The sequence below is a fragment of the Pyxicephalus adspersus genome, chromosome 2 (assembly GCF_032062135.1).
Source record: "Pyxicephalus adspersus chromosome 2, UCB_Pads_2.0, whole genome shotgun sequence".
Lineage (NCBI taxonomy): Eukaryota > Metazoa > Chordata > Amphibia > Anura > Pyxicephalidae > Pyxicephalus > Pyxicephalus adspersus.
In genome coordinates this window covers 123,272,557-123,296,591 of record NC_092859.1, presented here as the reverse complement: position 1 = coordinate 123,296,591, position 24,035 = coordinate 123,272,557, and the positions used below count along the sequence as shown (strand labels likewise).

The 24,035-nt window shown below is 37.3% G+C and overlaps 2 protein-coding genes across 3 annotated transcripts in view; both read right to left on the bottom strand.

The window, feature by feature from the left end:
* Positions 1–13,058: 13,058 nt before the first annotated feature.
* Positions 13,059–20,617, bottom strand: MCEE (methylmalonyl-CoA epimerase). 2 transcript variants are annotated; one of them, XM_072402289.1, is made up of 3 exons: positions 20,545–20,617; positions 16,612–16,952; positions 13,059–14,905 (listed from the first exon to the last, which is right to left on the bottom strand). In XM_072402289.1, the coding sequence occupies exons 1-3, from the start codon at positions 20,600–20,602 to the stop codon at positions 14,753–14,755; spliced, it is 552 nt and encodes a 183-aa protein (XP_072258390.1). In that variant the 5' UTR covers positions 20,603–20,617; the 3' UTR covers positions 13,059–14,752. The 2 variants fall into 2 exon arrangements, with proteins under 2 accessions (XP_072258390.1, XP_072258392.1); XM_072402291.1 differs by lacking the exon at positions 20,545–20,617 and adding an exon at positions 19,955–20,098.
* Positions 20,618–22,588: 1,971 nt separating this feature from the next.
* MPHOSPH10 (M-phase phosphoprotein 10) overlaps positions 22,589–24,035 on the bottom strand; it is a gene marked incomplete in the record, with an annotated part of 10,231 nt that continues 8,784 nt past the window's right edge. The window contains 2 exon segments of the mRNA XM_072402288.1: positions 22,589–22,857; positions 23,897–24,035. Coding sequence (XP_072258389.1) covers positions 22,708–22,857; positions 23,897–24,035 — 289 coding nt within the window.

Below are 24,035 nucleotides of genomic sequence, written 5' to 3'. Positions count from 1 at the left end.
ATGTGAAGGAGAGAAACAAGGGAAAAATGGGCAGATGGAATGGAAAAAGGGAAAGGATAGAGGAGCATAGTGAGTAAATGATGGGAGTGTAGAAAAGATCAGAAGAAATTAAATCAACTCAAAATAATGAATCAAAGATAGGAAAGAAAAAAGCAAGAAATAAAAAGAAAGTAACAAAATAAAGTGATTTAGGCCATGTATAGAGACTGGGAAAAGGTGAGGGAACAATGAAGAAATAGAAGAGGGCAAAGGAAACAAGGATAATGAAAGGGAGGGAGACAAAAGGAACCATGGAAGTAAACTAAGAAGGAAGGCTAAATGTAGAACAAAATAGGAGAGGATCCTGCCTAAAAGAGCTTACATCCTAAAAGATAGGGAAAGCAGCACACAATAGGTGGGGGATATGGATGGTGGGTAGTGAGTGGGAGTTTGGAATACAGAAGAAGATGGGTAGGTGAGTTTGGAAAGATGAATTTTAAGGACTCCTTTAAATGTGCAGGAGGTAGAGAGAAATGGAGTTCCAGAAAGTAGGGGCAGGTCCAGAGAAGTCTTGGAGCCGTGCATGTGACAAGGAGATGAGTGAGGAAGTCATTAGTAAGTCATTGGAGCATCTGAGAGACAATGAAGAGACCTACTCACTTCTGCATGAGTGTGCTGAATCCTTGGGGAGCCAAAAGGAAGGGGAATTTATGTTTTCATCCAGCTAACAAAGACGTCCGTCTAAATAAATCCAATGTTTTCTAACTATTAATAACAAGGAAGTTGAGGTTTCTAGTTGCTCTTCCATCGTATTGATTATTTATTTGGCATTTGTCACCCATCCAATACGTCTTTCAGTGTTAATAAACATCCCTAAAAACACTAATATTGTTGCAACATCTGTAATATATTGCAATTGTATATCTCAAGCTGTCCAGAAAAATATTTAATTCTATTTGATAAATATACAACTAAGTACACGGCATTAAAAATGAATAAGCAAGTATAGGAATGTGAACATTATGATTTTATACATTTTCAATTTTTTGACAAGAGTCCCTTGGCATTAAATCCTAACTTTGTTTAGAATTATTGCAAATGATTTGTAATATTTAGAATATCTGAGATGCTAAGAGCATTTCACAAAGCTCTTTGCTGCCACACTATGTGAACTAATGAGACAAGAGGGTGAGCATGCTGTACATTATAGAGCAATTTGTTTTATGCCTTAGAGCCAGAACTGCTTTTGTGCAGAAGATAAGAAGGATAGTAGCTGAGGTTCCCATAATGCAGAGCTTTCCACTGATCAATACTCATGTGAAATACTCAAGGAGATTTAATTTATTGGTTGATAATCTGGTCTTCAGTGAATAAAAATCACAGTTTTCTCTTCATAGTAAAGTCAATAACCTTTTGCCATTTTGCCAAGGTTTTTGCAGGAAAATATTAAAGCCAGATTGTTACTTAAACAAATTGCCTACGGCTTGCATAATTATTCCACATTTTTTTAACATCTTAAGATAATATGGAAAGACATTATTATTCCTTTATTGTCACAAGCTAAAATATAACGTTTAGTTTTATGTATTTACTAAGATATACAGGGTTTAATCCACTTAAATTCAATGTCTTCCCTAAATCTCTACCTGTGGAATAATACCCGTTGCTGTGTATTTTTCTGCCACTGAATTAATAAACATTAAAGAGGACCTATCCTGACATATTAAAATTATATCAAAGGATGGCTAAAATTGTGTTTTTTTTTCTTTTTTTTCTTTTTTTGAGGGAGGCTGGGGTGCTAAAGACTGAATGGTAAACCGGAAGCCTCCTAGGATACATACGTTTCATATTCCAGGAAGCTTCACACTGCTCCTTCTGCTCATGCGCTCCCTGGAATGTAAAAAAAAAGAAAGAAGGAATCTGGGAGAGGGTGGGATCCAATGGAATCAGCAGAGTGATCTGCAGAGGGTCTGCAGTAAGTAAAAGTAAATGTTTTTTTGGTTTTTTTTATGAAAGTTCCACTTTAAGGGATTTATTTGTTTTATGTTTTCACCCAAGATTCACTCAAGTTATATCCAAAATGTACACTTATTTCACATTGAAATCAATTGGCAAATGTCAGCCTTTACTCACTTAACTTATCTTATACAATATCAATTTAAATCCAGTATAAAAAGTGTTAATTTTTGGTGCAAAGCCCCCGATTAGTCCGACGCTGTCCTCCTTTGGATCCCATGCCGTACTGTAATCTGGCTTCATTCTGGCATGAAGAAAGGTGCCACCATCTTCCTCTGTCTTCTTTCTTTTTCTGGCTACGTCATAGCCTGCTGAATAAAATGAGTGCCGATCTGACTGCCCAAGGAGAAGCCAGAAGCCTTCTGGGATGCTTGACATGGGTATCCCAGAAGGTTTTGCGCTCTCATGCCGTCTTTACTGCCATGGCAGTAAAGACAGAAGGGGGGTGCCTTCACTTTCTATTAAAAAAAGGGTTTAAAAAAATTAAAAAATCATTGATTTTACCTGTTCTTTTATGTAAAGTAAAAATTCTGGTCATAGAGTCATAATAGTTTTTAGACATGGATGCCTATTTTTTTTTTTGAAAATTGAATCGGAGGTCATGAGGTGTTAGGCTTGTAGATGTAATCTTTTGAGTCCACAGCTGAAACTTTTTATTTCCCAAGCATGAAAACATAGCGGCCCCTTCCTAGTGTGCCATTAGCTGTTCCAAAAGCACTCCTTCATTCTGCAAAAAGTGCATCTAAAACAGGTCAAGCAGCGTTGTTAGGCTATGTACACACAATAGATTTTTGCCATCCAAAATATTAGTTCATGATTGGTATGTCCAGGGTAGTGACACGTGACAGTCACATAAAGGGCATGACATATGCTTGGTTTTTCTTCTTTAGACAAGATCCCTGTACTCAGGAAAAAAGCATGGTCTCAGAGGACAGATTGGAGCAGTTTATACAATGGCATTTTATTGAATCCTTTTATTTCTGCTAACATAGAAAAAAAATAGGAGAACCTTTATTAACAATACTAAAAGATCTGCAGTAATGCATGGTGGCCATTCATAAATAGCAACTAGAATTATTTGGTGGACTATTGATTATAATATGATTGGTTGAGTAATATATGATTGGTTTGCAATGGTCTCCTGCACACCACTGCCTCTTGCACCGTTATTGACTGTGCAAATATTAATACTGTTCTTAAATAAACCCTTGTGACAGTCATATATTCAATAGTTTATTCTCTGAATCAGATGCTCACTTTAAGGTCTGCTGCAAGTGATAACAATAACAGCTTATACTTTGTAATCAGTGCAGATGTCTGTATACTCATTATAAGGGAAAGGTGAAAAGGTCTTAGGCTGTTCAATTAATTGTGGGGCTTAGGTCAACACCTAAATTATAGAAGGTACACCACAGTGAAAACCATGTCACCAGTACATTGGATTATTTGATGTCAATATCTAGTTACTCAACCCCTTAAAAATATGCAATGCACAGTTTACCTATAATACCAAAACATGATGATATTCAAAGTGCTCTTTACTGTATACAGATTATTAAGGCTGGCTTTGGACATATACATTGAGGTAACATGTAGTAAAACCTGTAATGCATTTTAGTGCATTTATTTTGAATGGCAACTCAGCACACCTTGGCACCAAAATGCACATTAATTTCAGCACACCAAACACATGAATGGAATGTGTGTTATGGTGCACTGCTTTGAATAAATGGTGTATGATTAGTTCTATGCATTTTAAACAGGCAGATTAAAGTCAAATAGAAGCCTTATTTTTATACCTGTTACACAGTCAGGATGCCTAATTTTACATAATATGGCATTTTGTTTACTGTATAAAACTGCTTAGTGCTGGCAGCACATTGGAGAACTGGACCTTCACTTTCATACAAAGTAAAGCAGTTTTAGCTTCCATTGGTTCTACACTTCCCGTGGTTAGTGCTCCAATAAGAGTACAGGTTGACATTCAAAAATCCAGCAACCTCCGGACCTGAGGAGTGCCAGATTTTCAAAAATTCTGGATTTTTCAGGGTTATATATGCTGTATATATTAAAATGAAATAACACTAAATGAAATGACACTACAGGAAAAGCAAATGAAATTTTAATAATCACCAACTAAATAAAACAATTTTACAGAATTTTAGTTCAACTAAACAAAATAGTACCTCAAAATTTTAATCATTACTGTACCCTCGAAAAGAAGCTAAATAGCAAAATGATCATCTTCATGACTGACAGTAACAACATCCTCAGCAGCAGGAACAGCTTCATTTTATGGAGGAAAAGCAAGACCTAACAGCGGATTCTGGAGTACAGCACCATCAAAACATAAACAGCGCCTCCAGAAAGCAGTGTAAGCTTGAAAATATGCTCCGAAATTCATGCTGGAAAACTGAAGGATCCGGATTATTGAAGGCCTGTCAACCAGTACTGTGGAGAAGGTGTTTTGAACCAATGGACCTGACTCCAAAACAAATAAAAGGTTTCAAGTAAACTAACACAACACACATTAACATACATGCAGTAACAAACCACAACACACCATGTAGGTAAGAAAATGGCCTACATGGCCTAATTTTTAAACTTTGCTTTATGTTAGTGCACTTGCTAATCATAAGAAAGACCCCTGCAATCTCACTTGTGACAACATAAAATGACATATGACAATGTACACATGTCCCCAATGCTCATATTTAGACTTTTGTTATGACAAAAAATCAATGTATAAAAAGAATTGTTTATATGACCACTATGTGCAAAAACTGCATACAGTCCCCCCACAACAAAATTGTGGACATCTCTCAACAGGTACAATCTGTATTTGAAAAGATTGTACTAACATAACAAAACAAAATGAAATATGTTTAAAGAACTGATGTTCTCATCATCTCTATTTCAGATTTGTTACTGAGGAGGAGCTGTACTTTAATAATAAATATTTGTTGTGCTGGAACAAGTTACAGTAAAAAACAGTGTCTATGTCTCCCAGCAGGATAGAGATTCTTCCAGTATCTGAAGATGCCACAGTAGTCACAGCTGTGTTTCCGGATACAAAATCTTCTTTGTTGTTGTAGCAATATAGTGTGCACTATGGTACAGAAATGTCAAGAGCCTGTGAGTGCCATTGTGGACCAAAGGGTCCATTTTCTTTTCAGTGCCTTAAGGAAGCAGTTATTTCTGTTTTATAGACATCTGAAAATTGAGTAATAAAGTGACAGTACATAACCAAGTGCAATACCATAGTGAACATAATACTGTCTATAAAATATCTAATTCTGCACAATGCTTTTAGCTTTATTTTAAAATAGTACAAATGCTTGAATCCATACTGCTGGCCAAGCAACAGGAATAAATGTAATCTATGATGTATTCCTAGTAAATGATACTTTTAATTTTAGTCCAATAAAAAAGTATCCCCCATACTTGGGAGAAGTAGTTTAGGGACATATTCTTAAAAACACAAAATTAATATTAGTAATTAACATATACAAACAGATTTTCATTGTTCAAAACTGTACAACACTTTCAATATACACAATATCTGAATAAATCACAACTTTTGTCGATTAGTTAATAAATCTAAATAAACAGTTTCACAGCCCATGTCAACTGGTTTAGACCTTTACAAATGGGGCTAATTTGTATTGGTATATTTGGTAAATTGAAGTTAAGGGACTAGTAAATATTAAGGAAAAGTTTAAAACAATTGAGTATTTGCTGTCATCCTCTAACCAAATCCCATACAACATACTTTTGATTTTTATGTTTTTTTTATATTTAGAAATGGTTATTGCTTTGTGGTCTTCGGTTGTTGAATGTTGGTAAGGCCACTGAATTTAAAAAAAGAATACAGTGCATTTAGACATAATCACTATTGATTACTGGATAGGTTAAGCAGCATGAAAAGACCAACAGTCAGTACAGGTTGTAAAAACCCTGCATCTGATAATTCAGCTCCTTGTTCCAAGGTTTGTTCCAACAAACCTTTTAATGTCCATTTGTCAAATGTAGCCGTTGGCAGGAAAGGATAAGGCTGCCTCCTTGAAATGGAGAAAAGTGATCTACATGCTGGTATATGTGTAATAAACTGCAACAGACATCTTTACCTGGTATTGCCGGATTTTTTTGTACACTAGGTACAGGAATAAAAAAAAATACTAAAATATATACATATACACAAAAACAAACGGTAGATATTGATGGCACACTGCAGTTGTTAATGCACCTTAAAAGTCCAATTGTTTTGTAAAATTTTGCGATGTTCTTCCAAGGAATGTGGTCCAAGCCAGCTCCATCCAAATTAACTTTTTTGATGTTTGTGATAAATATATATGGTGTATATGTATATGGCTCATTCACACTAAGGAATTGTGGTTGCTGTGCATCAGATCATACCCCTTCTCTGCTGTTCCATAAATGTGGTAAACATCACATTCGCCCCATTTTACTTATGACACCGTTTGGCACATTGCACAGAATTGGACAGACATGCATGCAGCAGTTTGTTATAGCAAATAAGAGGAACTTTTTCCATGGAAACAACTTTAAAATATTGCATTTTTTGTTTGCATCACACAGCCAGTGTGAGTTGGCAGGTTGGATTAACAATGCCATTAATAAAGAATGGCAACCCAGCACACAAATGCATTAACACATTGCATTAGCACATCACAAAATGGGAACAGGCTCTTTCTTGATGGGAGAAAAAAAGATTTCTAGTTTCAAAAGACAATTTGCTAAAATGGTTCAAAAATTTGAATGACATCACCACCCGGTACTAATATAGCAAAGGCATCCAAAATAGAATAGGATATATTTACTTTTTAATATACAACAAGGTTGCAATCTTTGTAAGAATATAACTTTAACATATTTACAGATGTATAATACAGGTATTTACAGATGTTTATTAGAAGACATATTTTGAAATTCTGTCAAAAAGATGAAAATCTTCAAATTTTGCAGCACTTTTTCTACATACAGGTTTTAAATAAACATGTAACCCATCTAAAATATTTACACTCTACATCACTTGCTCAGTGACCAATCTCATGCATGAATTACTCAGTCATTGGAAGGTTCCATTCACAGACTTCCCTGGAATAAAAAATGAAATCATGCATTAAAATGAGTCAATGGCCTTCAGGATAACTGTGTCATATCAGGGCTGACATATTGTGCAGGTTGGAAAAGGAAATGTATGTTTCCTTACACTGTAATAAATTACAGCAAGATTTTATGTTACCAGTTCAGAAATATTTGCAAATAAAGAGACCCTGTCGCCATATTGTGCCCAACTAACTAGGTGCTGGCAATTTGCAATAGATGTTTTATTACGGCAAATGACCGTGGATTGAAAATGGAATATCGATGGACTTTCCATGGACTACCAAATTTTGAAATATCTCCATAGATGGTATTTACAGAAAACCAGGTTACTGGCAATGACATATATTTCGGTAGTGGGCTGCTTTAATGCACAACAGAAATACCTTTATAAAAATCAGGAACCCTGGGAACATAGGCTATTCTCTCGTATTAACTTCAAAGAATACTTTTACTGGAGTGCACCTTATTATATAGTGCATACAAAATGTATAATGGTCAATACAATTCTTAGAACCATATTTATTTTAATTCATTCTTTGTGTGTACTGCCTATATGGGATCAATACATAAAACTAAACGTTATATTTCTCCCCAAGTAAACAAACTAAAATCTGATTTAAAGGGAAACTGTCAGGGTGCACATTCAGGGCACCCTGCCACTTTATACTTACCAATTCAGCGTCTCTCTGCTGTTCTTTCCTGTGTTGCGGCCACCAAAATGATGTTGGGTGGTGATGGAGCTCAGAAGAAGCTGTAGTTCTACCGCCAGGTGGTAGTTGCATGTTTAATTCTTGTAAATTGTTCTTCCTTGTGGAACTTCTCATGGCTATAATGCAAGTTCCTGTCTCTGCGTTCCTATTGTGTTCCAATACAACTAGAATGGCTCAGTCACATATGCAGCGATATCTTGACTGTTAAAAGTCATATCTGCAGAAGTCTTCCAACAAAATCTTTGGCTTTGGGGGTTGTCTAGTAATATGCGTTGCTGTATTGTTCTAATTTAAGCAGATGCATAGCAACAAAGGCTTGCTGCATGACAATGCCTTGTATTAAACACAGACGATGATTTAGAAAGAATTTTTAGTCTGCCCGGCTATGCGTCTAACAATATTGATTTCAGCTTGAAAAGAAAATACAATTTAGGAGGAAACCAGATACTAATGTAATAGGAGATTTCTACTAAATGGTAGTTAGGGACAAGGAATGCTTTGTAGAAATAAATGTCTTTCGGTTGATGTGAGGATGGCGTGAAATAAAAATGTACATTTTGTAATCTGTTCAGTACTGTTCTGTTCGCAAAAGCTGAAGTGAGCAGTAATGTCTTATGTAGGCCCAATTTTTCAGCATTTTAGAATAATACCAAGGGCACCTTGAAGAGTTTGAGAACAAAAATGCAGCATGTCGTAGCATAGTAAAAAAAAAGGTGTTGTCAAAAAAGTTTATGCTGCCATGGCTTATGGCTGGTAAATATGTCCTATAAGATCATGCTACCCATCAAATTTGTGCTAGCCTTATTAGTAGGTGTGTGCAGTAGCATCGGTCAGCTGTGCCTGCTACCAGTTGGATTTGTGCTACCCTTCAGAATGGGTGTGTGCAGTAACACCAGTGTTCGCATAATATTATGCTACCTAACACGTGTCTCCTGAACCATGTGTTATATGGCCATAACCTGATTGTACCTGTATGGCTACCAGGGCCCTAAATTAAGCATGCAAGTTGGGGACCACTGGGGTCCCATGATTTTGAAATTATTATCTTAAATCTCCAAAAGGCAATGGGGATGTTAATAGCCATAAGGATCCTCTGTATACCCTGAAAACTTCAGGTCCATACAACACACAGTTTAGGAGATATAAAGGGTGTAACACAGGGAGTTGTTACGTAGCCTGATATGACGAGAACACACAGATCTCATTATGTTTTAATGATGATATCACTGCATATGCCCACTTTAAGGGTAGCACTAATTTGACAAGTAGCATGATCTTATGGAACACTGGCATGTCTTTTTTCTTTGATTTGATATTCTTTTTACAAAATAGTATCTGGGGCTACACTGAAGAGAGAAATGCACTGCCCTAAATATTGAGTCTAATTAAATAATTAGACTCTGAACCTACTTGCTTTATTCATTGCACACATATTTCACACACCTTGTATGCATTTTAGATTTCCTAACAATTAGACACTTTCATTACCAATGCTTTTCTGCACACAGAATACAGAGAGCGTAATTTTTTTCTGAAGTTTTGTTTAAGAAAAATGTTACCAAACCAGCAGCAATCATGAACTGTGAATGAACACTGACAATATTGCTTTTGTCAGTAGAAGGTTTTGCACAGAACTCAGTGATCTGGAGTATGTAAGGTACAAAGTACAGGGGTCGGGAATATGTACCGTACAGCAATATGTATCTGCAGGTGTCTGGTATAAGTATCATAGTATTCTTCACACAAAAAACAAGTCTAATTGTTGTGTCAGTGTGGCCTCATTTTGGTGTCCATGTGTGCAAAAACATTCCTATTCTTGAGGTCATTGGGCCTGATTTAATAAAGCTCTTCAAGGCTGCGGAGGATACACTTTCATCAGTAAAGCTGGGTGATCCAGAAAACCTGAAATAGATTTCTTAAAAGTAATTTGCTATTTGTTAGCAAATGTTATTAATCCTGGACCAGATTCATTCCAGGTTTGCTGGATCACCAAGCTTCACTGATGAAAGTGTATCTGCTCCTGCCTTGGAAAGCTTTAATAAATCAGGCCCATTGGGAGAAGTATTTAACTCCATCAGTAGATTCAATGAGAGCAATATTTAAAGCTAAACTTTTGGCAAACAGCTAAATACATGAATTACATATTTTATGTCTTCTATTAATGGGGTTTACTCTGCTCAAAGTACAGCATTGTCTGACACCACAAGAGATTCGATTTTTGTCTTCAGTAATTAAGGTTTTGCACCTTACAAGCTTGTGACTGGACACCAAAAGGAGAAGCAGCAGACAAGCAGATGAGCTTATCTCACTGTTACTCTACTCACTCCTTTCCTCAGTGGCCACCCAATAGCCAAAAAGAATTGCAGTGGACCAAGTAAGACTTGGCGGTGAAAACTGCAGCTTCGGGGGAATACAGCAGTGAAAGGATCCTGGACCTATGGAAACAGAAGACAAAGTTACCAGTACTCCAAAGTACAGGATTTTTACTTTATTGTAAAAACATGTTTAAAAAGCTAACTTTCAGGGCTGCATAGCGTCCCTTTCTCAAGGCAACATAGCTCATCAGCCACCAATGACTTAGTTTCACTTTAAGCTTATATTATACTTGAAGTTCTACATTTTATAATTATGTTTTACATTAGGCAGGCATAGAATGACTGTACAAATGGAATCATGGCGTGCAAGACTAATAATCTACAGATCCTAGAATGGTTATGTGCACTTCTGTAAATAATATAAAGAAACAAATAGTTGCCCCTATAGGGGTTTTGAGACTGGAGTCCAACTTATCTATTATCATATTTTTTGTTTGTGGTGAAGAAGAGGAAATTCTCGCCAGTGGCACAGGTAACAATAAATGATGTTAAAATTATGCAACTAAATAAATATGTGACAAACACTTCTGTCCTGTTTACAAGTTTCCCAAAAACTTTTGAGTCTTTTCATGAATAAAACATAGGTGGTGCATCCAACATAAAACCTACCTGTGCAGACCCATCATATGAGAATCATATCTGATATACAATGAACAATGATAAAGGTCTTCTGAAAGTCTTATCATTCCCAGATGTACACTTGAACAGCAGTAAACACTTTTGTGTACAGTACATTGTAGCTTAAATGATTTCACAACACTATTTTAACTACATTTTGCTGCGGCAATGAGAAGTACCTTTATTTTCCAGGTTTACAGCTAACTGTAATTTCCACTGATTGTCAGGGTTCCCTCATTATATAGAGGTTCATAGTGTTCCTTGGAATGCATTTATATGAATCAGCCAAATAAAACATGACCCGAAGCAGCAATATGTAACCTTTTCATTGCTGCATGGAGACTTTAAACATAATGACTTTGCTTTGCAGTGGTCTATCTTGCCAGTCACGCAAATAAACTCATAGAGCATCTGGTTTATTCATTTATGTTTTGCCTCAGGGAAAAATAACTATCAGAATTATTCATGGAAATAAGAAAGAAAAAGATTTCTATTCCATCCTGCAAATATATTTTCTAATTGAAAGCTGGAAAAATAAATCTTCAAGGCGCATACAGTGCAGAAAGTGAATGATCATCTCCGGAACTTCTTGTCATGCATTGCTTTGTAGTTATAGGTTTAACACAGTCACAAAATAACTAATTTACAGTATTCAATGAAGGAAAAATCACTAGCTGCAAACTTCAGATACCCTGCACAGAAAAATGTCAGGGTTTAGGAGGATACAGCATGAGAGTAACGATAAGTCAGTCCATCTTCAGATAATGACAAGAAGCAAATTTTAATAACTGTAGAACTACATGTAATTTTACTAATTGCTATTCAAAAGGGCTATTTGGGGTGGATTTACTAATGGAATAGAGGCTCCTCCTGTACTGAAACCGGTAATGAAAAGCAAAACTTTAAATATCCATTTATGTGTTATAAGGAGGGACACACCTATTCATATTACTGAACCATTGATTATCATACTACACACAGAAGGCACAAAAATTGAAGGTTGGTCCCTAGGATTCATGACCCCTCTCATAGTTATACTGCACTTATTATCACTGCTTCAACCATGGAATTTAAACTTAAATTTAGATTTACAAACCTTTTTACCTACCACTGAAAGACATTCCCTTGTTTTCTTTTTGCACAAAGTCTGCTTCAACCATGGAATTTAAACTTAAATTTAGATTTACAAACCTTTTTACCTACCACTGAAAGACATTCCCTTGTTTTCTTTTTGCACAAAGTTGCCCTCCTTGGAGATGTGAGGTTAGCAAGAAAGGTGCTCGATTTTCAGTGCTACATGAGGATAAGGTTGCAGTAAGAGACCTTTATTTTTTCCCCATGGTCTCCACCTTATAAATGAATGAAGCCATTGTCTGGCCTTCTCTATGCTAGGCTCCTATTTACCCTAAGGAAAGTATCAGGTGTCGGTGTTTCTCAATGTATGATAGTTCTATCTTCTGACCCCTACATAGTTATAGGGGTCAACATTGACATAAAGGTTGAAAGATGGAGCCAAATCAATCAGAAGAGGACCCATCTGTTCATCACTTGACTCATAAATGTCACATGCTTCTTTTATTGCCCAGCTCAAACTGATGCGGCAATATTTCCTTAATACACCATGGAACAATGCAGCGTGAGTATTTTTTCTCTAGAATTTTAATGAATAACAACATATGAGGTGTCTCAAAGATACTGGTTTGATTCAATGTCCACATCTAATTGAAGGGGCTGAATGGTGGTCTTGTCACAATAATAAATATATAATTTTGTTGTACATATATGTATGTACATAATTTACCTTTTGCATTGCCATATTCAGAAAGTAGATTTGGACTTTTTCCTGTTTCTCTGTACTTTCTATTTTATAAATAATGTGGGGTCTGTTTTAAAAAAAATAAAATAAAATGTATACCAATTTATTAATCATCAATATTTGCATTTTTTGGTACAAGAGCTGAAGTGAAAAAATGGAATAGTTACCAGTGATCTTGAATTATGGAGCTTCTTCTTTTTGTAGACTGGCCCCTCTATATTGACAAAAAATGTCTTTGATTTAACTCTGCTCCTCAGTGAAAAAATTGTAAATCAAACAATTCAGACATGATTAAAGTGCACATTCCAGACTTTAATTTGAAGGTATTTGCATGCATTTCCGTTTCACCGTGTAGACTTTACAAAATGTTTATACATTTTGCCTTCCCAGGTGTTTGTGTATTTTATAGCTTAATTTGTGCAAGGATAAGATACCCAGGCTTGCTTCTACCATTTGGGCTCGATAGTTGACATTTATTGGCACAGGTATTTCCTTATAATGAACCATGACAAGGAAGCTATGAGGCTGAAAACCAAGAATAAATTTATTAGAGACATCAGTCAAACCTTAGAGTTACCAAAATCAAGAGTCTGGAGTATTGAGAAGAAAGAATGCACTAGTGAGCTCTGTAATAATAAGGAGCACTGGTAGGCCCAGGAAGACTTCCAATGTTGATGACAGAATACTCGCCATGGAAAAGAAAAATCCTCAAGTGTCTTACAGATCAGAATGTCTTCAGGAGGCAGGTGTGCCTTTGTCAGAGACAATCTGCAGAGGACTTCATGATCAGAAATACAGAGGCTACACTGCAAGATGCAAACCACTAGTCTGCAGAATTGTGAAAAAACGTGTTAGGGAAAGACGAGACCAACATTAACCTGTATCAGAGTGATGATGAGAAGAAAGTGAGGTGACGAAAAGGAACAGGCCAAGATCCAAAGCATACCAGCTCATCTGTTAAATATAGTAGTGGGGGTGTTACAACTTAGGCACACATGGCTTCCATTGTTGCTGGCACACTTATCTACTCTGATGATGTAACTAGTGATGTCAGTTGCACAATGAATTCTGTAGTTTATAGAAACAACTTATCTGCTCTAGTTCCAGTAAATGCCTCCATACTCATTGGACAGACCTTCATCCTGTAACAAGATACTGATCCCAAACATACTGCTAAGGCAACATAGGAGTTTCTTAAAGCTAGAAAATGGAATATTCTTTAATGACCAGTCAAGCCAGTCACTTGATTAGAATCCAATTAAGCATGCCTTCCATTTGCTAAAGAAGAAATTTAAAGAGATAAACCCCCCGGAACAAAAAGAAGTTAAAGAGATAGGACCCCTGGAACAATCTGGAGTTGAAGGTGGCTACAGCAGAGGCTTAGAAAAGCATCTCCAGAGATCCAGAGAAGATACTCAGCACCTGGTTGTATCTATGAATCGCAGATTTCAAGTCAAGCAGTCATTGCATGCAAGTGATATGCAACAACATACAAAACATGAATGCTTTAATATACTTCTCATTACTTTGTTCCAGACATTACCATGTCCTGGAATCGGGGGACTAAGTAAAAAAAAAAGTGTTGTAATTTCTACATGGTGTAATTGAAATGTATGAAAATGACTTAAAATTAAAATCTGGAATGTGAAATTTAATCATATCTTAATTGTTTGATTTAAAATTTTACACAGAGAAGCAGGTAGAGGTAACTCAAACAAAACACATCTTTGTCTTAAGCATTATAGAGGGCACTGTTCAATTACACATTTACAAATGTTTTGGATGGCTAAGTGAGAGCAGGTACAAGATATTGAATCCTGGTTGGGAATAGGGCAATTACTAACCAAACTTAAATTGATGTTTCCAATTAGCATACAATTTAAACCAAAGTTCTGTTCAAGTAAGGAAGCCTGAAAAGACATCTGTGCACGTTAATATTCATTTTTTTTTACAAGGATAGGAAATGTAGGGTTCATTTTTATTTATATTCTTTGACATGAACACAAGCCACCAAGAATGATCACAATTTAACTGTAGTGAATCTTTACAAAGATGATCAATTGATCTAATTTTCTCTTATTCCAGGAGTCCATTATTGTCCATGAAATCTATGCTTCTTCTAGTTCTAGAAGGACACCATTACAGTCTTTTGGGTGCAGGAAGACAACGGGCTTTCCATGAGCACCTATTTTAGGCTCTTCACTTAGAAGCCTAATATTTTTCTTTTTGAGATCAGACATTGCTGCTTTGATATTATCCACCTGTGAATATAAAATGGTCAAGACAGTTAAAGGCAAAGTTCATGTTATGCCATGTCGGTTATATGATACAGAAATCAAAAGCAATGCATTATTTTACAAGAAAACATTAGAACTTTATCCAAAATTATAAGCAGCTGAAATATTATGGGAATGTCAATATTCCTGTTAAAGTTGAGCTATACCATATTATCCTTTTACAAAATGCTTCCAATTTAGGGACATGTAGCTTTGTGAACAATTGGATTTTTGGTAGATCTTGCCAATCAACAAAAATAGCTAGAAAGCATAGTGAATCAGCTTATTTGTCCTATAACAGTACGCAGAGAATGAAATAAGCTCACACTGCCACAAGAAGACATTCCACTATTAAAATGAATAAGTAATTTAATACTAAATTAGATATTAGTTTGTATTTACAATGTAAATTGTGTTTATTTGGACACAACAATTATTGTGATTTAGACCAGCTTCTCACTATGGATGGAGAATAGTATGTGTGTATATAAATATATATAAATATATAAACACGCTCACATACACGCACTGCCCTCTACTGTTGTAAAAGGAAAATCACCAGCCTTTTAAAACAAATTCCCAAAAGTTACATCTTGAGGAAAAGCTGCCTACAACCCAGAAATGGTGCAAGCACACCTGTGCAGTATGTGTCCTGAAGCTAATATCTGTTTTGGTGGCATGCAAATGGCAGCCCTGAACTCAAGCATATGATGAACTATGTGACAGCTAATCCTCTGGCCGACCCACCAGCAGTATCAGAAGAAGGAACCTCCTGGGGGGAGGGCACCAACAAAAGCCCAGGACGATGTCTCCTGGAGACATCGCAGGCTCAGGGGAGTGGGCAGGTTGTGTGTCTGGAGGGTTCTGGCAGGTTGTGTTTCTTCCCCTTACACACGGCTCCACGCGCATGCGTGGTACGGAGTCCGTGCATTTAGTGGTCCGCGAGCTCCAAAAGGTTGGGGACCACTGCCCTAAATTACTAACTTACCAGGGCATTTGTTGCCTTAAATTTCCAAACAGTCACCTATTCAGGTGTCAATCGTTCATTTCCCCTTATAAAGTCTCAATATTGTGAACCTGTAAATTGCCTATATTAAAAAAAGATGCTTTGGCATGCTAGGACAGGAGGAATCTAAACTCTAAACTTTTTCAATGTACAGCACACATTGGGAGCAGTTTCATCACAGCCTGAGTTCAGCCACAGTGGGCTTGATTTATTAAAACTCCCTGAAACTTGAGAATATAGTTTCAGCAGTGAACTTGGGCAATCCTGCAAACCTTGAATGGATTTCTTAAAAGTCATTTGCTATTTGTTAGCAAATGTTTTCAATCCTAGACTAGATCCATTTCAGGTTTTCTGGATCACCCAGCTTCACTGATAAAAGTGTATCCTCTATAGTCTTGGAGAGCTTTAATGAATCAGGCTCAGTAAGTTGAATGATACCCAGCGGATAAAGAACATCTAGCAGTAGAAAAATGAGTACTGCTGAGAACGTTCCATTGAAGGCAAGCACTGTCATGTGGACAAAGATGGAGCTGCCTTTGCGGACTTTATGAAAATGAGACGCCAGGTTGTTTATTTTTTTGGATATATAGAAGACAGGATGGGTTAAACCTTTAGGAAAATCATAGTGGCTGACGCATATAAATACTTTACATGATACAATAATACATGAAGATGTGACAGGTACCTCAATGCAAATATGATGCATTCCACCAGCCTTGTTCTTCTGCAGGAAGCCAGATATTGGGCTATTCTGTCCCAGTGGATGCAGAAGTTCCAGCTTTGTGTTTCCAAGTTCTACAAACACAGTGTACACCCCATGTTCAGGAAGTGGGACAGTCTCACTCACTTTGGCCCCCAGGACATTTTCATACACAGATTTGGCTTTTTCTAGGTCAGGAACAGCAATGGCAACATGATTGAGCCGTCCTAAATTCCACAAGGAATCTGGAATCTTTTGACCTAGTGTTTGTGACAAAGATAGGCTTCTTTTTGCTTGAATGATGCCATTAATTCTACAGAACAGACCTGAAAATAATAAGAAAGCACATTTGTCATTATAAATCTGTAAAATGAAAAGGGACAAAATGCTCAGATCATCCTATGGTTTACTGAACAGGTATTGATTTTGATAGCATATGGAGAAGGTTAGAACCTTTGCTAAAAATAAGCTGAACTTATATTCAGTGAGCAACCCAGAATTTTTTGAAGCCGGGTGGGAGGAAATTGTAGGTGGGTGGCAGCCCCTGTATTGTGACCCAACTCTTCAGTAACCACCGCCGGACGGTTACTGAAAAAGTGCCCGGTGGTTCATCCGGCTAAAAGGGGCTGGAGAGAACGCTGATATTCATAAATTTAGACTTTTGGAACAACAGAACTTATTTGTAGCTTTGGATAAGACATTCTCAGGTGTTTTTACTATTCCATTAGGAAGATTTCCCTTTACTTTCTGTTCCAGAGCCACATCAGGAAGATAGAAGAATTCTCCCTTAAGCAGTGTTTATCCCTGGGCAATTGTCACTAGGTAAGGTTTCCCCATTGGAAGTATTTCCCTTTTTTGCTGTTCCTGTGAAAAGCACAACATTCAGGATTTCTCATCAGCTTCTGTGGTTGTGGAGACATTTATCATTAGGACAAATAAGAAGTGTGATTTTTTTTCGACTGGGTCACAGATGGCGATTAAGACCAGACAGATGGTATAACCTTTCTGTATTGTATTCATACAAAACATCAGAGTTGGGTACTGCCATGATCCTTTTTTTGATTTACACTAAGAAATACATTTTCCGGCTTTAGTGGTTTCCACTCTCACTTCACATCTCAGCAGAACTGACTGACCAGAGAAGAAGTGGGGGTAGAATCCAAAAAAAAGGGTGTCCTAAAAATGTAACTCTGCAAATGCAAATCAAAAAGCACCAAGGACTTAACTCTGTTTATGTTGCAAGTGCATTAATATGACTATATTTACTTTACCCATAAAAAGAAAACTTTGGCTTTACATACACTGAAAAGATAGTTAGCAAGGAATACAATCTGCTATTACTCATATATTACAGATAGAAGGGTGATATATGTGCAGAACTCCAGGTGTAACAAGAGATTATAAATGTTTTAATTACTTTAATAGAAAAATTTTGTTTTGTATCTGCATCAAACAGGAGGGCAAATCCCCAAGTATCCAGGCCTGATTAACCACCATGTTACTTCTTCCAGATAATGAAGGTCTATTACACAGCTGGAGGAATCCATTTCCAGATGTACATCACTGCCTGCACATGGACACTTCCTATTGGTTGTGGCTGGATACATAGGAGAAGACTGCAGCACTGGTATCAGCACATGGGGACAGTAGCGGATCAGATGCCACATTTAGTGCATTCGATTAGAACTCCCCTACATTAGGATTTGGCATTGGCATGGGGCCTGGATGATGGATTTAGGTGAATATCTCCTGCTGTGCAAGGTAAATAGAAAAAATATATGGGTTAGGAATGGGAGGGGTGAGGGTGAATAATTGACAAAGATCTATTTTTGAGATGATGAAACATTTAGGTGTTCCTAACAAGTGTGCATCATAAAACAGTTGAAATGTAATAAAACATCTATTGCTGCTGCTGGTATCCTGCAACATTCCATTGATGGCTCCAGCACAGTGGCTCAGTGGTTAGCACTCTGGCCTTTGCAGCGCTAGGTCCCAGGTTTGAATCTTGTCCAGGACATTATCTGCATGGAGTTTGCAGGTTTTTCCTGAGTTTGGGTGGGTTTCCACTCGGTACTCCGGTTTCCTCCCACATTGCAAAAACATGCAGTTAGGTAATTGGCTTTCCCTCAAAAATGACCTTAATACAAGATATGTAATACAAGATATATGACTATTGTAGGGACATTAGGTTGTGAGCCCCTTTGAGGGACAGCTAGTGACATGACTATGGACTTTCTAAATTGCTGCGTAATATGTTGGTGCTATATAAATACTGTGTAATAATAATTTCTTAGGAAGAGGTTTCCTGAAGGTGACAGCAAAGGGCCATGCATGCATGTAGAAGCCCATATTATGTGGTGACAATTTATGAATACAACTGTGATAGGAAGAGGAGCGTTGTCCTTTATTAAAAGAAGTGCCAGATCAAATGCCTTCATGGAGAGACTAGCTAAGGATTTATACTGAAAATGATGTTTTAAAAAAATCACATTGTGAAGTAAAAGCTTATTGAAGATTTATTGATTGGATTTACATACACTATAACTTCCCATCTCACAACTGTCTCAGTTTTGCTTGGACAGTACAGATTTCTGGATGTCTTTGCTTGTCCTGCTGAGTTTCTATTTTGGCAGTAGATTACAATAGTAATAGTGTAATTCCATCAGCTGCCATTAGATGGCAGCAATAATAACATAAAACAGACAACCTATTCATTCATGGAATAACCCTTCATATCTGACCTACTATAATACCTATATAAACAGCTCACAAAACATTGGTGTGGTGGTAGGAGGAATGTCACCCTTACAGGTAGCCAAAAAGATCTTTGGTGTCACCTAAACTGATCTGAGAGGCACAAATTGCTCAGGAAACTCCTAAGCAGCCTCTGAAGGAAATCTGCTTGAGAAACACTGGCCTAGACTGAACTCCAAACAAGGTGTTTAGAGATGTTCTTCTATTGATTTATCAAAAGAGATGAAAAAAATACTTACCTTTAGGTATACGATTAATGCAGTGTACACCATTGTAAGGAACAAGCACCTGCCAGGAGAAGTCGGATCTATATTCTGTACAGAACTAAGCAATGTCAGAGGAGCCCGCACTGCCCTGTGTGTCAGCCTTCAGAATGACTTCATACCTGACCAGTAAAACCACTCTTCTTCATAACCTTCATCAGACACACAAATATATGAAAGTGCACCCCGCTAATAACCTTATACCAGGGCTACAGACACAGAAAGACAGGACAATGCACAGATATATAACCGGATCCACACCAAGTACACCCCACCCCCTCCCAAATACATTCTATGTAGCCCCCCCGTACCTGTCACCCTGTACATGGACGCCGCCATATTGTTTACGCTACTTCAACAAAACTTTATTACACAGCTAACAGCGGCAGTCTCAAGAACTTTTATTCGATGAGAGGCTATAGAAGAGAGGGGGCGAGTTGAAGGAGAGATTGCGTCACAGTCATGTGACCTCCCGTACCAATGATATGGGCGTAACACCTGCGGGGTGGAATGTGATGTACTTTTAAAGGGCGAGACGCACTTCTTTCCTTTGCTTATTGAAGAGCCGAACACTTGACATTGCACACCTTTCACTTCGCAAATGCTGAGCAATTAATTACCCGCGACCCCTCCTCACCCTGGAGCCTCCACCTGACCCCGCCCTCTTCTCTTCTCGAACGCAGACCCCATGCCCCTGCCCACGCCCTCCACATGTATTAGCATACTATTTACCTAACTCTGCCTACTTCAACACTCAAGGACGCAAATCCATTGCATGACCCCGCCCACTTCTTAGCTCACGGACACAACCCACCAATTGGCTCCGCCCATCTCTTCTGCTGCTGGTTGAGTATTTAACCCTTTGCGTCCAGCAAGGTAGCCACTGCTCGCGGGGTCTCACCTATTATTGTCACGGTGTAATCCTTAACGCGCCCTCCCCAGCCATCTAACGGAAGCATCACGTGACTCAATTCTCTTGCCTGCAATATGAATCTAAGTTTGTGTCCTCTCCCTTATTTAACCCTTCATTCTCCACTCTGCACTGGGACTAAACATCTCACTGCTGATCCCATTTTGTAATGAATGCCACACATGGAGAGATTTCAAGTCAATGAGCAATTACAATATTTAATTTTCAAAATAGATATAGATAAAATAATCACATTTTATTACAAGACAATCACAAAGAATCGTTTATCGCTGGGTTTTTGCTGCTCACACACATAAAGATTGTAATTGTATAGAAAACAACCAAATAAAGATATTTTGTGCATATAAAATTCTATATTCTGCCTTATCAAACTAACCCTGCCTCCGAGCCTCTCAATCTCTGAATGGTTACACTTTCACAAAGCAGTATAACAGACATTTGGTGTATTGGTGTATTCTTCATGGTCCATAGGGGGAGGAAGGTGTCCCTCTTCTCATGCCATTGGGAGGTATGACCATAGGGAGAGGGGGTCAGCATGTATGGATGTATAATATGGGGCTCTGGGGTGCTGTGTATGTACATAAAAACTGTGCACTCATATAAATCACCACACAACCCCCACTGTAACTACCGACATTTACAGCACACCCCCACAGTACATACAAAGCACTTCACAACCCCCCACTGTACTTACCGACATACACAGCAACCCACAGTTCAATTCTGTGAATACAGACATATCCAGGACCACGCAACCACACAGCATTCTTAGATTATCACACTATTGGAAAAGTCCTCTTCCCCCCTCCTTTGTTATTGTTTAGACTTGTCTAATAGGTAGATTTGTCATTTGCAGGCCCTATTTATTGTACAGCTCTACATAATATGTTGGAGCTATCAATAATGGCTTTCAGCTTTACAGATGCCGCTAGGTTTTTCCCTAAGAAGAAATAATTACACAGAGCCAGATGCACAACAATATTAGAAAGACTTGATAAAATCTTGTTTTTTTCTTTTTCATATTACACCATCTTCCTTCCTATTTTTCCATGTTCTCCTAATTATCTCTTTTATTATATTACATGTATACCATCTACAATGATGATTCCTGTCAGAAGGGAATTAAACAATGTACAGGATGCATCTCAGCCGGGGTGCATTTGTGCAGGATAGTGTAGAGAAATTGATGAGAACTATTTAAGGACAAGCTTGATTAAAGATGGTTAAATTTGGAATTCTTCATTTGGATGGGTCCAAGCACTACATAGTTTCTGGTAATCCTAAAACCATCTCCAGCCCATACTTCTTTTCAGTTCAGTATGGAAGGGGGTAGAGTTAAATCCTGTTGGGGTTTTATTGTTGTGTTCTCTTGTTCTCAAAATATCTCCTCCTACCTAGTAATAGGAGATCAGAGGAACCAGAAAGAAGGTTCTGGATAAAATGTCCAGGAAAATGCACCCTAAAAAAGTCAAAATGGTAAAAACAAAAAAATGGCAGTTGTCCAAACTCATCCTGTATTTGAAACTATTTTTCAGCTAGAAGTAACTTTAAATAGATTGTAAGGTATGTTGTCACCATTCCTTATCAACAAGCCTATTTGGTTGGTTTTATATCTGAATTTTCTTTGGGTCCTTCCCTTCATCAACATACTAATGGCATTTTTAAACAAAACCTATGCCATGATCTGCCGGGACGGCATAGAAAAGCCAGCTATTACTTCACACTTAGTTTGAAATAAAATATGCAAGTATACGAGGGGGTGCTGAGAAGTTCCTGGCTTTGCATACTAAGATATGAGGCTGTCATAAGGCCCCACACTCATTTTTCTATTTCATCTGGAAGGGGGCAAAGCCAGGAACTTCTTAGCAACCCCTCGTAGAGAATATTATATGAAAAAATATTTAATTGGCATGTTGATATTGGGATGGTGGGGTGCTGACGTATCCAGGTATAAGCAGATTAAACTTTAGCTTTAAATAATTCCCACTCTTTTCAAAGATCACATACAGCACTCTCCGAAGAAAGCAGTTCTTTATAAAATAAACTCTTAGATTTTACAAACACAATGGCAAGAACAAAAAATGGAGGATGAGTAATTTCTTTACAAATGTCACTTCTAAAACAAAAGGTTTGTTAGAGTTTAAGTTTATGGGCAGACAGTTCATTGTTTTTCTTTGGTTTCTTCTGTGCAGACTTGGCACCTTTGATCTGTGACTTGACTTGATCTTGCAACTGAGAAAAGAATGCTTGAGAGGACTTCAGAGCTTTATCCTTTCCTTCGTCCTGTAACAAAAAATAGTAAAAATGGTTAAAATACCACAATAGACAAATTAAAATAATGATTAAAGATGAGCAGAAAATTCCTTTTCAATATTCAAATCTGTGAAAATCCAGAATCAGAATATGACTGAATATCCCTAAATTATCTTTACAAGTATATAGTTCATCTAGAAATTATTATTGCTAATCTTATCTTTTTCCTGTCATGAATGTTTAGCAAAACCAACATGGAGTAGACATTCCTTTTTACAGCTGAAGAATGTGCAAAACCTAGCTGAAAAGTTTACCAGTGTGTTTTGACATTTTATGCAAGTTGGTTTTGCTCCTAAAGGCAAATTTATCATTACCCAGTGTGGTCCCCTTTTTAGCAGGGCTCACCACCCAGCACTTTTCAGTGACCACCCGGCAGATTTTGGGTGGTTACTAAAGATTTGGTTCGAATACAAAGGCTGTCACTCGCCTAAAATTTCTTCCTGCCCGGCTTAAAAAAATATCTAGTTTAAACACGGATTATCATAAAATAGTCTTGATTAAAATAACCTCCTCTTTCTTTATTTACCAATTTCTAGGTTGGTAAAAAGATAATTTATGCTAGATCAGGTTTTCATAATAGTTTCTTAATTAAACTCGTGCCCAGCTCAGTATACTAATATTTGTTATAGGAAGCAAAATGCCAGTACATCGAGGTCCAACTCTAGCCAGTTCCTTATGTGTGTATGTACTCCTTGCCTAGTTCGTACCGGTGTGTATGTAACCCTTTGCCTGTTTTTGGTTGTAGCCAACAACTAATAGAACACAATACCGGTCATACAACATTGATGTGAGTTTTATTTTATCTACTCATCCAGATGCATATAGCCAGCCTTATGAGGCAGGACCAACATGAATCACTTTCTGACAACAATAAATCCCTAACTATGTAAGTTACCTTATAGCCTGTTGTAGAATTAAATAAATAATAGTTAAAATAACATTTTATGACAAACAACCTGAAATCTTCTTTGAGGATAAAAGGCAGTAAAAGCTGGAAAGACATGATTACCTTTAGCATAGTGGCCTTTCCTTCCTTTGTAAGTTTCTTAAGGTTGGCTTCTGCTGCTTCTTTAGTTTGCTTCTTCCCCTTCTCTGCTCTCTGTTTTTCTATTAGCCTCTGTCGCTGCTCCTTTTCTTTAATTTTAAAC